Source organism: Triturus cristatus, chromosome 12 (genome assembly GCF_964204655.1).
Source record: "Triturus cristatus chromosome 12, aTriCri1.1, whole genome shotgun sequence".
Lineage (NCBI taxonomy): Eukaryota > Metazoa > Chordata > Amphibia > Caudata > Salamandridae > Triturus > Triturus cristatus.
In genome coordinates this window covers 779,367,229-779,380,622 of record NC_140595.1, presented here as the reverse complement: position 1 = coordinate 779,380,622, position 13,394 = coordinate 779,367,229, and the positions used below count along the sequence as shown (strand labels likewise).

The 13,394-nt window shown below is 45.5% G+C and overlaps 1 protein-coding gene across 1 annotated transcript in view; it reads left to right on the top strand.

Moving 5' to 3' along the window:
- Positions 1-13,394, top strand: part of LOC146782812 (uncharacterized) — a 109,629-nt gene that overhangs the window by 23,219 nt on the left and 73,016 nt on the right. The window contains exon 5 of the mRNA XM_085638043.1: positions 11,183-11,323. Within this exon, the coding sequence (XP_085494169.1) occupies positions 11,183-11,323 (141 nt within the window). The remainder of the gene's footprint in view (positions 1-11,182; positions 11,324-13,394) is intronic.

The window sequence follows — 13,394 nt, the reverse complement described above, 5'->3', positions numbered from 1 at the left end:
TCGTGGTGGAAACAGGGAAAAAACACTATGCCAAAAAGAATCGTGTCATATTTTGAACTTGCGGTCCATGACCCCGTATGGATTAAACCAATCGGAAGAACTGTACATTCATTTATGAACATCACTCTCCCACAGCATATAAAAAATCACATTCCAAAGACCAATTGGAGGGCAACAATCACAAAGATTGAAACAGAACAATTGAATATTGGGACAGAAAATACGCAGACGGCCCACTGGAGGGCTTGTCAACAAAGTGAATTGTGCATTGGAGACATGTCAAAGACTTGTTGCAAATAAATCTGTTACAATAACGAGTAACATCGCCCAACTGGCAACAGTAAATAGTTGGATAACAATTAACAAATTGAAATGTTACAATGCATCGGTTTTTGGATTGTCCCAACATGAACTACAAGACCCATAAACCTGTGGGAAACCAAAAGGGTGGGAACAGGATATTGGTGTCAACTGACTTCCTTCAAATATCTTTATTTAAAACATTTTGTTTCAACATTAGCAAAAACGACGACCGTGAGCAAGGTAGCGGGGTCTACCGAAACGCGTTGGTCAACTTATTGGTTTTGCGAAATTATGGATTTCTGAAAATAAAGAAAAATAATTGGAAAGCTGTTGGTGTGCGACCTACTTCTTCCGCAGGAAGGATTTGTTTGAATATTGGCGGTTTGGTTCAACCGCGAGGCAACGCACCCGCCGAGTAGCGCCCGGAGCGAAGCACAACGGAACCACCTGGGAGGATATATATATATATATATATATATATATATATATATATATATATATATATATATATATATATATATATATATATATATATATATATATATATATATATATTTTTTTTTTAATTACAAAATTCCCAAAATAACTGTCTCCTTAGTATAAAACAAATGAAAGATGACAGTGCCCTTCACCGAGGGCCTCGCTCGCAAAAGGTAAGCAACCTTTTTGTGTAAGTTTGATTGTTTGCTATTCACAAAGGTGTTATGAGTAGTATCTTTACGACTGCAGAGTCTTTGCACGTAAAGATAGGACAGCCCCATCCTTGGTCAAACTTTGCTGAACAAAATGAATCCACAACAAATTAACTTGCATGAGCGTCATCACACGTGTCATGAGCTGCATGGCGATTCGAGTGATGGTCCGCCCAGCTTCTAGTGTCCTTCATTGGAAGGATGTTCACTTCGAAGACCTAGGGATTTACACTAGATTGGACAGTCAATTGTATCAATTGGGAAACTTATCATGAAATAAAATGGGACAGCAATAAATTGATGTAGTGCCTTTTGCTAAATGTGCTGTTCAATGTTTATTGAATAACCCCCACCATGCAAATTAAATCTTCTAGAAAGATGCAGTTATGCAATTTTATTCCTAGGTTTGAATGTTTCCCAGCCAAGTTTAGTATCGAATTATCCTCAAATATAGAAAGTTAGAATACTTCAAGCAGTGCAGTACCCAGGTACCATAAGATCTGCAATGTGAATCCTGGAATGAAGGAATTTGGGTTTTTTCTCAAATTAACTTGATGAACTGATTCACGGATCAGAAAGCGGTCAGTGCTCTAAAGGCATGGCGGGACCAGACCTCTTGCAGTGTGCAATCAAGAGAATGGCCTAGTGATTCACTGGCAATCTAGCCAAGAGGGACTTGAGGTCCTGCAAGGAAGGGTTAGTCACCAAAGAGCTTGAAAGCATTAAGGCGCAAAGGTGCGTTCCTGGTGCATCCTTGACTCCTGGGTGATCTTGGTGCATTTCTGTTTGGGTACTTTCACAATTGCCCACACCTCAGTACAATTGCATGAAATGAACAAGGCTTCTAGGTTCATCCATCAGCCGCTTGTACCATAGGAGGGATCTGTATATACAATCTAAATCTTTGGTAAAATCCTTTCACTCGAAATGTGCACTCCTATACAAAACGTAAATGATTAGATTTTAGTTTAATCCATGGACTCTCTAACATTTGTCATGATTGCATGTTATCCCTCATCTAAAAGATTTGCTACCTCAAATCTTCATGTTTCAATATACAAACGCAGCCCTAGACATTTACTCTTGGGTGGTTCGTACTCTGTGCAGGAAAACGAAGGTCCAACCTGTCTGTTCCTTGTTTCCCGAATACATCCTCCTCGGAGGGAAAATTCTGCCCTTTCACCACCCTGTCTGCATGTCCAGGCTGTCCATCTTTTCTCAGGGCAGCTAGATGTGATTCAGAATATCACAGTAGGACTGGCCAGCAAGCTCCATACATTTGATCCTGTATCTAGGTAAGAGTTCGCCGTCATTGGCTCGGTGATGAACAAAGTTTCCTTTTACCTTGTTTAAAACCCCGGATCCTCTAGACCTGTAAAGTTCCCAGGTCATCGAACTTTTCACTCTGTACTTCAGAGAAGTTTTCATTCCACTTTTCAGCGACTCCTCTTCCTTCCCTCTTAAATAAGCTTGGGCGTGCTCTCCGCGTCTAGGGTCCCATCTCGAACAGCCTCTCCCTACATCTCAAAAGCACTGACTTTGTGTTCAGAATGGCTGTCAAAACTCCCCTTTTCTCTTAACTGTTTTGGTTTTATATTGGTTTTCATGTTCTTTTAGTAGCAAGATACCCATGTTTGGGGAACGAGCGCCCTACAAATAGCTGTCAATATTAATCGGTGGCAAAAAAGAAATGTATATCTACTTATGCAAAAATCTGCTGAACAATTGCAGGTTCACTTTCTGTGCACCCCTATTTCCCCCATCCTGGACAACGTTTTGCTCTTGCCAGGTGTTCATTTAAAAAGTTTTCCAGTCTTTGGAGAGATGGGGTTTGTGAATACCCTCAAACATTTGTTTGTGGGTGTGCAGATCCTAGGAAGTCCCATCCCGGAAGGTGGGCGGCCAGATAAACACCTCAGCTCGAGCCAGGTGACCTCTTCCTTTATTCTGCTTTGGGCAAAAGACTCACGAGAGCCGGGGCAGAGTGAATCCACTGGAGCCCTGCGCCTAGTGCCAACACCCCCCCCCCCCTCCTCAAACTGGGGTAGTGGCTTGTTGAAATGCAGTAGACTGATGAGCCTAGTAGTCAGCTGTAGCCATGTCTGGTAGTGGGCGGTGGGAGCTGGAGCCATGTCTGGTAGTGGGCGGTGGGAGCTGGAGCCATGTCTGGTAGTTGGGCGGTGGGAGCTGGAGCCATGTCTGGTAGTTGGGCAGTGGGAGCTGGAGCCATGTCTGGTAGTTGGGTGGTGGGAGCTGGAGCCATGTCTGGTAGTTGGGCGGTGGGAGCTGGAGCCATGTCTGGTAGTTGGGCGGTGGGAGCTGGAGCCATGTCTGGTAGTTGGGCGGTGGGAGCTGGAGCCATGTCTGGTAGTTGGGCGGTGGGAGCTGGAGCCATGTCTGGTAGTTGGGCGGTGGGAGCTGGAGCCATGTCTGGTAGTTGGGCGGTGGGAGCTGGAGCCATGTCTGGTAGTTGGGCGGTGGGAGCTGGAGCCATGTCTGGTAGTTGGGCGGTGGGAGCTGGAGCCATGTCTGGTAGTTGGGCGGTGGGAGCTGGAGCCATGTCTGGTAGTTGGGCGGTGGGAGCTGGAGCCATGTCTGGTAGTTGGGCGGTGGGAGCTGGAGCCATGTCTGGTAGTTGGGCGGTGGGAGCTGGAGCCATGTCTGGTAGTTGGGCGGTGGGAGCTGGAGCCATGTCTGGTAGTTGGGCGGTGGGAGCTGGAGCCATGTCTGGTAGTTGGGTGGAGGGAGCTGGAGCCATGTCTGGTAGTGGGCGGTGGGAGCTGGAGCCATGTCTGGTAGTTGGGCGTTGGGAGCTGCAGCCATGTCTATAGCTGAACATGCAGATCCCGCTGAGGGTAGCACGCAGAGGGATTAGCAGTGTTACTAGTCAGCAGGTGATCGGGATTCAGACCAGTCTTGTCCCTCAGGGATCAGAGGGGACATAAAAGGAATTAATTAGCATTCCTGATGTAGGTAGAAATAAAGTAAATTTGAGGGAACATTCCTGTTCCAAAACGCTGTTAGGACATGATGGTCTCGCAGGCTAAGGAGGATGAGACACTTATGATTCAGAATGGGCCTGGAAGAAGGTGCTTTAAGGCTGACCATGTTTTTACAAACCTTCCATGCCAGAATGCAATCGCTGCCTGCTACGAAGATGTCCTTCTGTTGTATTCTTGCTCTTTTTCTACTCCACTACTTCAACACACACAAGCTGTTCTACGATTCCCTCTTTGAGAGTCATGTGTCCATCTTGAATGAACTAGGTCAGTCTCCTATTCTGTCCCCGATGCGATTCCTCAATGTGTCCTTGTGATATACTGTGTTTTTATAGCCACTTAATGCTGTATTGTTCAACTGACTCTTATGAATCGTCTCGTACCTCTTGTGAATGTTCTAACATGTAAAGCGCTCTGATACCTTCGGGTCTAGCAAGCGCTATATAAAACTCAGAATAATAGAAGCCACCTTTCTCCCAGTTCACTTGAATTCAATAACGTGGAATGGAGGCTCAGGAGATAACAAAGCATCTCAATTTGACATCTGAGGGGCTTGAGAAAGGGCTATTCTGTAATACTCTGTAGTTGACAAGCATTCTGTCCTCTTGGGACTTCTAAAAAAAAAAATGTTCCCAAAACAGTGGTGCTGGGTACCGGATCCAAAGGCTGCTCGCCATCTGTCCAACTGGGACAAGTGCAATCGGTCAACATAGAAGAGCAGAATGATGTCCAGTCATTTAACCATTCATCCTATTGGTTATCTTGCACATAAATCCGCCGCTACAACCTTTGTGCTTTTCTTGACGTGTGACGTTAAAATGGTCTGATTGTGCAATTAACTTACTTGTGTCCATGGTCGATTACTACAGAATACACCAGTGCTGATTTCCACTACTTGCATTATCCTGCTGCTGAGGCAAGCAATCCCCAGCTACTGCAAGGAATGTATGTTGGTGTGCCCAGAATTGGACTGCATTGAAACCGCAATGACCAGGGTGAAACTGATCCACTCGAGGACTTCATCCGATAACCTTATTAGTTGCTTACCTTGGACCAAGCACTGGTCCAGCATCCCCTTACCAGGTCAATTGAACTTCAATTTATTGTCACCAAATCATGCCGTGGCTCCTTGCACAGAAATTCATCAACTTCTGAGCTATAGGCTCTACTGGGGATAGTGGCGGACAATCCATTGTTAAATCTTCAGGGCCAACCGTGCAGATCTTCATGTAATTTGTTCAGATGTGGAGGACCATGGATGCCTCAACGAGTGCTGCAAGAGATGGATGCGACTGCCCCGTCACCCTGGAATACTACGCAAATACTACCTTCTTATTGGACCGGGATTTTTGACCAATTAACTGTTAATTTTTCAGTAATTTCAACTGTTGGACTATGCTACCCAGTATACTCTTTTTCGAGTAAGATTACATAAGTAGAAGAGCAAATGTACCCCAGCCCTGTGAGATGCTGTAGCTAAGATTTAATAAGTTCAACCTGTGGGTGACTTTTGTATACTTTTGATCGACTGAAGTGGACTAATGAACTCCTAGTTGCAGGTCTCCGGTGTCAATCCACTGCCTTGGACAGCTGATCATAGCAGCCTCCCTCTTACCCAGCAGTGCCACTCATTCCCCTCTGAATACTTACTGGTAATTCCATCCTCTCGCCAAGGTCTATTAGTGGCAAGAACCAGAACCTGGACTAGGCACGCATTCTTGTCCAGTGAGCTGTTTCCACTTGAGTGAGACTCCATCAGTGGTAGGTCCTAGTGTAACTAAGGCTCCCTTTTTTCTGTTTCTATTTATTTTTGCAGGTCAAAACAGACCATTTATTTTCCTGTCTATTTATTTTTAAATATGGATAAAGACAGAAATATATCATTTTGGGGGGACCATTCTCTACTGTCCAATGGTGAGTGCTAGGTCAATGGCTTTGCAGATGGACAGGTAGGGAAGTTTAAAAAAAAATTATGTGTCCTAGTGAAGCTTCAATATCTGCAGCAGGGCGGTGATCTAAGCTATTCAATGCAAATGGTTTCACATGACTAATGTACTGTATATGGCTAAAACCCATTGGACAGTCCAACATAAGTAAACCTTTATCGTTTACACATTTAGAAATCTACCCATAGCGGCTTCCTTTTTTATGCTAAACCTAAAAAAATATGGATAAATACAGAGGGATATGTCAAATGCATCATAAAACCAGGAGCCCAAACTGTAATGCACTACTGGTGTGAATGTGCAGTCGCCAATAAAAGCCACAGATAACAAATGTACATTATTAACTGAGCCTAGAGTATGGAAATGCACAGATTGGCCGCTTTCACCTTAAGGGATCCTCTTTAAACCTGCCATGTCCCCTTGGTGACTGACCAGCAGCCTTAATCTTGTGATTCCAACTGCAGAGGGCAGAGTGACCAGTGCAAGCTGTTGAGGAAAGAGTGTGAGGATGGGGTGGGGGGGAAAGGGGGAAAGAGGAGGGACCCCAAATATATTTTACAGCCAGACCCCGGTTTACTTGCCAGTGTTTTGCGTTGGGCCTATCGTTTCCGTAAGGAGGGTAGTTTGGGGAGGGTCACCATGGGAATTTACTCATTCACCCTAAAAATGAGGGCTAACATTCCAAATAGGAATGCCTTGATGGGCAAGGGATGTTGAAAGACCACAAAGACATGAGACTGAGGCTGGTCTTGGTGGTGGCAACAGTTGCTGCAGTGAAGGTGGTAGGAGATTTACTCCCCTAAGCCCTGTTGTAAAACTTTAATTGCATCTTGCGGGCTACTGCACGGTCGCTATGCAGTAATTTACATGGGACGCTGATCACATGAAAGGATTGTTTCAGAACCAAATGAGGATGCCCTCAGAAATGACTGAGTGACCTGACATTGAGTGACTGCTGCTAGTCTTCTGCTCGTTGATCTCGCCATCCCTAATCGTACAGCCTTGTTGGTACCCTAGAGTGATGGGTGAAGTGTTTGAGCGGAGACCACCCACTGGTAATTACTGTAAGTCTCATCCTACCGCCATTCTCTTTACTTACTCTGCTGCTGGCAGGGAGCACTCGCCGGTCTGCGATGGCGCAGTCCTGCCACTACTTCAGGCTGCACCCCTTTGAACAGGACCGCAAGCGATCTCCGACCCGCTTCAGCCTTGTTGGGCTGCTTGAGTGAGCGATAGCTTGAGTCCTACAGTGAGCACAGGACCCGCTTCAGGGCGTACCTACTGCCCTTGGTTAATTATGGCGAGGTATGGGATGCCTGAGTGGGCCAGTGCATGAGATTCAGGGACCCTTCCAGTGGCTCTTCCTTCTCTTCACATGGGTTTACCGTGACCGCTGCAACGGTGAGTCCATTAAAGAATGCTGCTAGCGACTGTAGTGTCGGCCTGTAGCAGCAAGTAGATGTGGGGGCAGTCTGGAGGGAACGGCGGACCAGCTCCTCACCGCGAGTGGATGAGGAGAAAGTGAAGGTGGGGATTTCTGCACCTAAGTGGGAACCTGAGGCTGAATTGCACTAAACCCGCCCCACCAAAAAGTGACCCTTAAAGTATTGATCCCCCTGAGAGCACAGATTTACATCTCTCCATGGGCCGATGGCCTACCGCCCTCGGGGAGCTGGGCAGTGAGGTTCTTTCTGGGACCAGTAGACTTTAGATGGATTGCCCTGGATGAGCATGAGCAGCTCAACGCACCCAATGAGGGAAAAGTGGCAGATTCTAGGTTTGGCATTTGAAGGGGGTGTAGTGGCCATCCCTCGACAGCCTCAGGAAGACGGGGGTAAGCACATGGGAGAGTAGCTCGTCCCCTCACTTGATGGGCAGGACCCAGTCCTTGACTGCAGGAGGTTGGTGCATAATGTGGTGGTGGTGGTCTTTCTTGCTGCATCCGCATAATTTAGTATTCTTAGCAAGATGTGGTCTTTTCCTGCCGCTTCTGCATTGTAAATCAGCTGGTCTGCTTACCTCTCATCGGAGGCCTGGCTAAGAATACTGAATCCAGAAATGGATGGATGCAACAGAGGAGCATGTTATGAGCCTTTTTGAAAGATCCCGGGGGTGACCCCTAGTGGCCCTTTCGCAAAGTTTAGGCTGTATTTGTTGTCCTCCCCAAGACCTGAACAGGTGATGGATTCTCGTATATAAACACATTGGTCAAAATGGCGACGGAAACTGGGCTGGGCTGGGACAAAACTATCTGATCTGGATTCCCACCTAGCTGAAACACCTATACATTAACACATTTCTACATTATACCAGGCTTAAACAATTTAGATTCAATTACATTCCATTGTATACCTTTGTCACACGCATTCTCCTTTTGCATTAACTCTTTTTTTACACTGCGCACAAAGCACCTTGTTGTTGCTATAGTTTATAAAATGAAGTGAACTATTGTAAGACAATACAGTCCCATTTGTAGTTCTAATTTTTAATAATGAGTGTTTACCTGTGAGATTGCTCTGACAACCTCTCAAATATTGGCGCATTTATCAACAGAACCGCATGTTTATATAATGTAACACTGGTCCTGAGGAACACAGGGTGACCCCATAAATTGTTGCATAGAACAAAACCTAAATCCGCACATACTTTCCCAGGCGTGTTTGCACTTTCTCATTCTATATTGAGGTGAAACGTTTTTAAGGTCATGTGACTGTTAAACTGGACATACATTACTATTTCACTTACTAGATAAAGGGCACAGTGAAACATTCTGTTTAATTTTCAATATTGTATTTGTGTGCCTATACAAAAATGATTTACTTTCTGCATATATTTAAACGTTCATATTTAACTGTACACATAAAGCAATAGTTTCTTTAATGGAGAATGCAGAGGTCACTTGAGAGTATGGCTTTGCTTTTCTTCTGTTCCCAGCTTTAGTTTCCTGCCCTTGTCTCCCTCCAGATGCCTCAGAGCAGACTGGCCTCCACACACTGCAGGGGCATGCTGCTTCACCAATCCTGTGTAACAGGAAGCTCTTGTATGTGCCACAAAGTGGCTAAAATAATAGCGAAGAATCGCAGTTAATTTCGTCTCTTTGGGCCTTTTAGAAATGATTTTGCTGAACATGTTTTTGGAATGTTCAATTAACATGCACAGCTGCTTAGAAGTAACAGATGTCGTCTTGTTCAGCATGGCTTAAATATTCTAAAATATTTTGGCATATTCTGGAAAGGTTTATATCTATTTTATGTCCACAATAAATGTACCGGCACAGTAGTACACATTGTATGTTTGTAAATCTCCCAAAAGAGATTTACATTTCTAATTTAGCACTATAGCTCTGGATGGTGTTATGGACAAAACGCCCGCATGACCCGTCACAGAGGAGGTAAAAGCGAATATGTATGGCTTTGCCATAGGTGAATGGGTACCTCCCACCCCATATACTTTATATATGTTGCCGGTTCTACTATGGTTTGTCACCAGCCGAGGGCGCACCCCCTCAATCTGAGAACTAGGCTCCCCTTCTGTTTACCATCACAGTACAGACTTGTATAGTGCTGGGTACACTAGAACACTTGGTAAAACATGAAAGGGGTGTGATGCATAAGTACCCACAACAGACCTGCGGTGCATCTTGCAGGGCACTCCCTTGCCAAGGTTTGTGGCTGGCAGCCTTTCTCTTGGCACGATACTGTGAATTTGCACTCCTGGTTGTGGGTTATCTGTTTATCCCCCAAACAACCATGTGCTGTCAAATTGTCTGTCTTTGCAAATACAACGGTTACATTTGGCAGACATGATGGGTGTCCTCGGTGCCAGGGTCCTTTCACAAGCTTTGAGAGATGATGCTTTGCTGACCCCTGCTGGCCGTTTGGCCCTCTTGTTTGGTTAAAGGCCATTCCAGCATGTAGGTGGCCAATGAGCATCTCTTCCTGGTTGGAATGGAGCTTGTGGAGGGAGTGCTGTGGAATGGGTTTGGGTCTCACTGAGGCAGAGGACTGTGCCAATGCTGTGGGCACACTGACCCCTGATCTCAAACCTGCTTCTGGCCTCTGAGCCCTGGCAGCACACAGATGAGGCAGTCACTTCACTTGTACAAACTTGAATCATGTCCTCTAGTGATCTTTAATTGGGTGATGGCTTTTGTTTAGGGCTTCATAAACTGAGGACGTGTTTTACACCACAATTTCCCAGAGCTCCATGCCAGAATATTAGATGTACTACCCACTTTCTAATCCAAACTATGTTCATAATTTACTTGAACCTCTGTGCCTAGCATAAAACATATTAACCAAACCTGGTGCTTTTAAACTATGCTCATACCAAAATGACTTTCTTTTGACCTAGCCAATATATTGATGAATTGCCCATTTCATTAATATGTGATGCGGTATGTCTATAACACGAACCTAGCAAAAGGCAGTGATTGGTGGGTTATGGGGATGGAGGTGGTTTGTTACTTTATCACACTGTAGTGTTCAATATGCCATAACATTCCCTCTAACATTCTTTGTGTTTTTTTTATATTTCCCACTCAATTGTTCGGCTATTATAGCCTTAGAGCCCACTGTAGCAGGCTCTACCTACCATTAAAGGCCTGCGCCAATCGCAAGGGCCTTTAACAAGGGAGCGTGCCTTTACTAGCAGGTACGGAGGGCTCTAAAGCTAGTAGAACATTCCGCCCCTAGGGCGCAGAATCTTCTCGTTTTTTTTAAAGGTCTCACAGAGCCCGAGGGGGTTGATATCCCCAAGGGCTCCTTGAGGCCTTTGTTCACAGCTGTTGCTGTGATTAAACATTGGGATGTTGATGCTCTGGGCTTCTAACGGCCATTAGAAGCCCGGGGCACTCCTTTGTCTTCAATGGAGCTCCCAACATCCCAAAGTTCTAATGCATCAACATTCCTCTTGGTACAAGATCTAGCATAAAGTGGAAAGAAGTCTAGCATTCTTTTGTTTCCGTAGGTGGAGATGCAAATGGTATGTTCCTCACACCGAGCTTCTATGTACAACAAATGCATGTAACCTGTACATTTCATCCACGACAATCTATCCCTTTCTGAAAATTGTATCCATTTATAAACTACTTCTAATTCATTATAAATGTTATTTCTATGGGAATCTCCACGGTCCTTCTACAGCACGTATAAATGCCTGTTCAGTGGCGTTGTTGCACTTTGTGGGCGTTGTTGCACTTTGTAGAGGGGTTGCTAAGTTGCTCTTTTTCTGCTCCATGCAGGATGATTCCAATTTTAACGTCTTGCTCCAGTTCTTGGTCTTCTTTCCTTCCGGGGTCGTTTCTTATGACATCGCCATGAGTTGCCTTCTTTCTGTACCGTGGAACCCCAGGGAGATGGTCTGCGAGGAAAACTATGTTGAGGTGAGTATTGGGCCTAGCCTGTCTGCTTCCTAGAAGTAAGTTGGAGTGGCTTTCCTGCTTATTAATGAAGTATTGCCCGGTGGCTGCCACTTATTGATCATCCATTTGGAGTCTGCTCTTGAGGATTGTTGCAGTTCTCCAGAATGTTGCCACTGCCCACAGTGCTGACACTCTGGTTGTAATCTTCTATTTACATTACAGGCGCTCCCCTCCCTGATTTCATGAATGCACTTCTGTATCCTCCATCAGTGAGGCATTCCTGGGAAATGAAGGATTGTGGTTGGAAGTCAGTTAGTTGGGGCTCTGTGCTGTGGTTCAAGAAGTAAGTTTATGATCAGGGATTTCTCACAACTGGCGGAACAACCTTCCCCTGCACCGCCGGACCGCCCCGTCTCTGGGAATTGCAGAGAGGACCCCAGACCTGGCTGTTCGACTTGAACAAATCACCACGCAGCAGTCGGCTACTAGAGTGCCTTGAGATCCTCATGGATGATTTGCCGAGCTTTATAAATCCCCCCGATTTAGGGAGTGGGGCCACATGTACTAGGAATTGGTGCTGGTGTGAGTAGTGCGGTTGCCTCGGAACTGGGCTAAAAGCTGGCCACTGAGGGAGCTAGGACTAAAATGTGTGGAGGAAGCGCTTGCACGTAGTGTATCCGGAGTGGGTAGCGGCTCAGAATGAGATGGTTGGATATAGGGTGTGTGTATACAAAGCTTTTTGTGACTTGGACAGAAGTCCAAGCAGTGTTCACAGCATTGGATGTCAAGCAGAGGTGACTTTTGAGTTAAGTTCATATTACAAAATCGTGTTTTTTCTTTTATTTATTTATTTATTTTTTTTTTTTTTTTTACGATTGAGTAGAACCCCCTCCCAGCAGCTCCAAGTAGAGGTTGAAGACCAGGGACCGTGTGGAACCCTGGGCGACTCTGCTGGTGATGATCTTTTGGGACCTGGGTGTGCCCATGTGAAGACAGAGTTTGAGAGGTAGGAGAAGAGCTGGTGAAAGTTTTGCCCAGTAGTTCCCATTCAAGACTTCAGACTACATGAGTGTGGGATGGTCAACTGTGATGAAGGCAGCTGAGGGCCAGCAGTATCAGGAGGTCATCTCCATCTGTGAGAAGGAGGGCATAGATTTGAAAGATGGGTGTCCTGCTGCAGTGTGACACGAAGTCAGGTTAGTTGTGCAGCAGATGGTTAGCATAGTGATTTTGAAGTTTAACACAGACTACCTTGTTAATGATCTTAACAATGAGTGAAAGAGGAGTGATGGGGCGGTAGTTGGCGAGGTAAACCTGGTGTAGTGTAGCTTTCTTTAAGTGTAGATGGATTTTGTCTGTCTTGAGAGCTTCTCGGAAGATGCTATTAGTGAGGGAGGCATGGACATCAATGAGTAGGGGGAGAGTATCTCGAGCTGACGGACCAGGGCACAACATCTTCACACATGGCTCTGAGGGAGTATGTTGGCAATCTGCAAGAGATGAGGCTTTGAAGGGCGACCTCTGTGGGACTGGACAGGAATGGGTGGGAGTAAAAGATGAAGCAGTCTCAGTGTGCTGTCCAATATTGTTTCACTGAATAAGGTTATGGCATTCTTCTACATTTCAGTGGAGTGAGGAATAGCTGGGTCTGGGAGGGGGTTGATGAAATGCTTGTCTGCATTAGTGTTCTTAGTAGCTTCACTGATGGTGTTGGAGTAGTACTATCCTTTGGGTGATGTGATGAGCTGTTTGCATGTTGCACAGGAGGATTTCAGTTTTGTGACCTCCTATGAAGTTCTGTTTTAAATTGCTGTCTCCTTTACTGTTTGCAGATGGATTGTTTGTCAGCAGGGTATTTAGAGTTCCAGGGTGCTGAAGTTTTTGGCTTGCACTTACATGTTTTAATTGGGGAAGGAATGTTCAAAGTTTACCAAGAAGGTGGTGCTATGATTTCACGCATTCGATTGTCTATATGGGGAAGTATTTTCAGGATCTGAAGGGTTGGTCTTCTCTTTTGGGTTGACCTTGGCTTCTTGCTACACTTCTAGTAGGGAGATGGTGACGTGGTTGGTCTAATCCAGGGATAGGAGTG